The sequence below is a fragment of the Frankliniella occidentalis genome, unplaced genomic scaffold (genome assembly GCF_000697945.3).
Source record: "Frankliniella occidentalis isolate FOCC.00 unplaced genomic scaffold, Focc_3.1 Scaffold107, whole genome shotgun sequence".
Classification (NCBI taxonomy): Eukaryota; Metazoa; Arthropoda; class Insecta; order Thysanoptera; family Thripidae; genus Frankliniella; species Frankliniella occidentalis.
In genome coordinates, this window is record NW_026267236.1 from 306,162 (window position 1) to 308,124 (window position 1,963).

At 57.2% G+C, this 1,963-nt stretch overlaps 1 protein-coding gene across 1 annotated transcript in view; it reads left to right on the forward strand.

The window, feature by feature from the left end:
• Positions 1 to 763: 763 nt before the first annotated feature.
• Positions 764 to 1,963, forward strand: part of LOC113203210 (LIM domain only protein 3-like) — a 16,224-nt gene continuing 15,024 nt past the window's right edge. Inside the window, exons 1-3 of the mRNA XM_026417785.2 lie at positions 764 to 885; positions 970 to 1,107; positions 1,190 to 1,315. Coding sequence (XP_026273570.1) covers positions 803 to 885; positions 970 to 1,107; positions 1,190 to 1,315 — 347 coding nt within the window. The 5' untranslated portion in view covers positions 764 to 802. The remainder of the gene's footprint in view (positions 886 to 969; positions 1,108 to 1,189; positions 1,316 to 1,963) is intronic.

Below are 1,963 nucleotides of genomic sequence, written 5' to 3' on the forward strand. Positions count from 1 at the left end.
ACTCACCCTGCTATACACTACCAGGCACAATACTCGTTCTCCCACCCCCAATAGGAAAGTAGGAACAGAGGTAAAGAACTTAAAACACCCAACAAGAGAAAAGAGTGCCAAGAAAAGTTCTTATGGAACGGGAACGATTCGGTCACACACACACACACGCCAGTTTTTCCCCTCTCTCCCACTAGACCAGGGCAGTAATGGGGGGGATCGCATCGCACACACACGGCCGGTCCGAGTGGAGCGGAGGGTGCTTGGGGGCGCTCAGATAGGCAAAGCCCGCTGGGTAATGAGCCAGCAGCAGATAACCGCTCGCTCTCGACCATAACCTCATTAACCCTTCGCCTGCATCACGGTGGAGCATCACCACGGTGTGCGCGCCAAGGGCAGAGGGGATGATGCTGGGCCGCAGTGGTTGTTCTCCTCTGCGCTTAGAGGGGGGATGGGCACCTCGCGCGAACGAATGGGTTTTTAATACAGAGCATCACCATAAGAAAAGCGGTCCAGCACGGCCCAGCCCAGCCCTCGACCGCAAGTCACTCGCAGAGCCTGATGGATCGCCGGCGCTGACCCGACCTTAAACCTCCTCCATTGTCCGGTACGGTATCGGCCCCGCCAGGACAGCCTCCCCTTCCCACCCGCAGCGGGATCGTATGAATATCTCCCGCCCTCGACGACTCCCCTTCGGCAAGGACAAGGAGTATCTGGCAGTTGTAATGGAGGCGGTATGAAAATATGTGGAATGATAAGAAGAGTGCGGGTTTGATGTGATTTATTATATTGCGTTGCAGGCCGACGGCGAAAGATGACGATGGACGTCAAGGCGGAGGCGCAGCCGGCGGGCGCGCCGCAGAAGTGCGCGGGCTGCGGCAAGGCCATCACGGAGAGGTGAGGGGGAACAACTGCGAGTAGATTACAAGAAGTAGAGGTACCGCGGAGACCAGAGAGTTTGAACGTTGGGCATATCCGCAGGTACCTGCTCAAGGCTCTGGACATGTTCTGGCACGAGGACTGCCTCAAGTGCGGCTGCTGCGACTGCAGGCTGGGCGAGGTGGGCTCCACGCTCTACACCAAGGCCAACCTCATCCTGTGCAAGCGGGACTACCTCAGGTAGGGTGCGCGCCGCCGCTCTCCTCCACTCTGCATGGAGGTAAAATAAAGTCAGACGCTAAATTGAAATCTCTGTCTGCAGGCTGTTTGGCAGTACGGGCTACTGCGCCGCCTGCTCCAAGGTGATCCCGGCCTTCGAGATGGTCATGAGGGCCAGGCACAACGTGTACCACCTCGAGTGCTTCGCCTGTCAACAGTGCAGCCACAGGTAAGGAACACGGCAACACGGTTAGCCAAACCCGAAGGCAAACACGCATTTCGAAAAATCCGCGCAAAACGTTCCGCTCGAACATCATGACTATGTCTCCGCACTTCTTCGTGGTCACAGTGAAGGGGTCGGGGATGACGGGGTCAGGGGCAGGGCGGAGTGCACCTCCAGGAGGGCGCCCCGCCGGACAGGAAGTATTTGTCACTTTCACTGGACGCCGCGCGCGCCCTCGCGAGCGTGCGACCCCCGGGTAGAAGAAGTCCCCCGTGATATACGGGACGGAGCAGTTATGTTAACGAGATAATTTATCAATCGTCGTAGTCTCGGACACGCGCACACCCTCCCCCACCCCCTTTCCCTCTTCAGGTGCGACGCTGCGGCCCAAACCGAATTGAGTAGGCGCACTGAAAAGTGTGGTGCTCGGAGTGAGGGAGACAATTTTTCCTCCAAGTCATAATAATGAGATTTTCTGACCGCGCTTAAAACTGCAGGGAAATGAGCTCCGAAGAAATCTCACCCACACCGCGGGTGAGGACCGAAACTTGTGACTCAAATCGTGCAAGCAAGATGTCTTACTCTAGAATTTGCAGAAGAGGGGTAGGGGGAGGAGGTCAAATCTGCTACGCAGCCCCACGAACCGCAATCGCA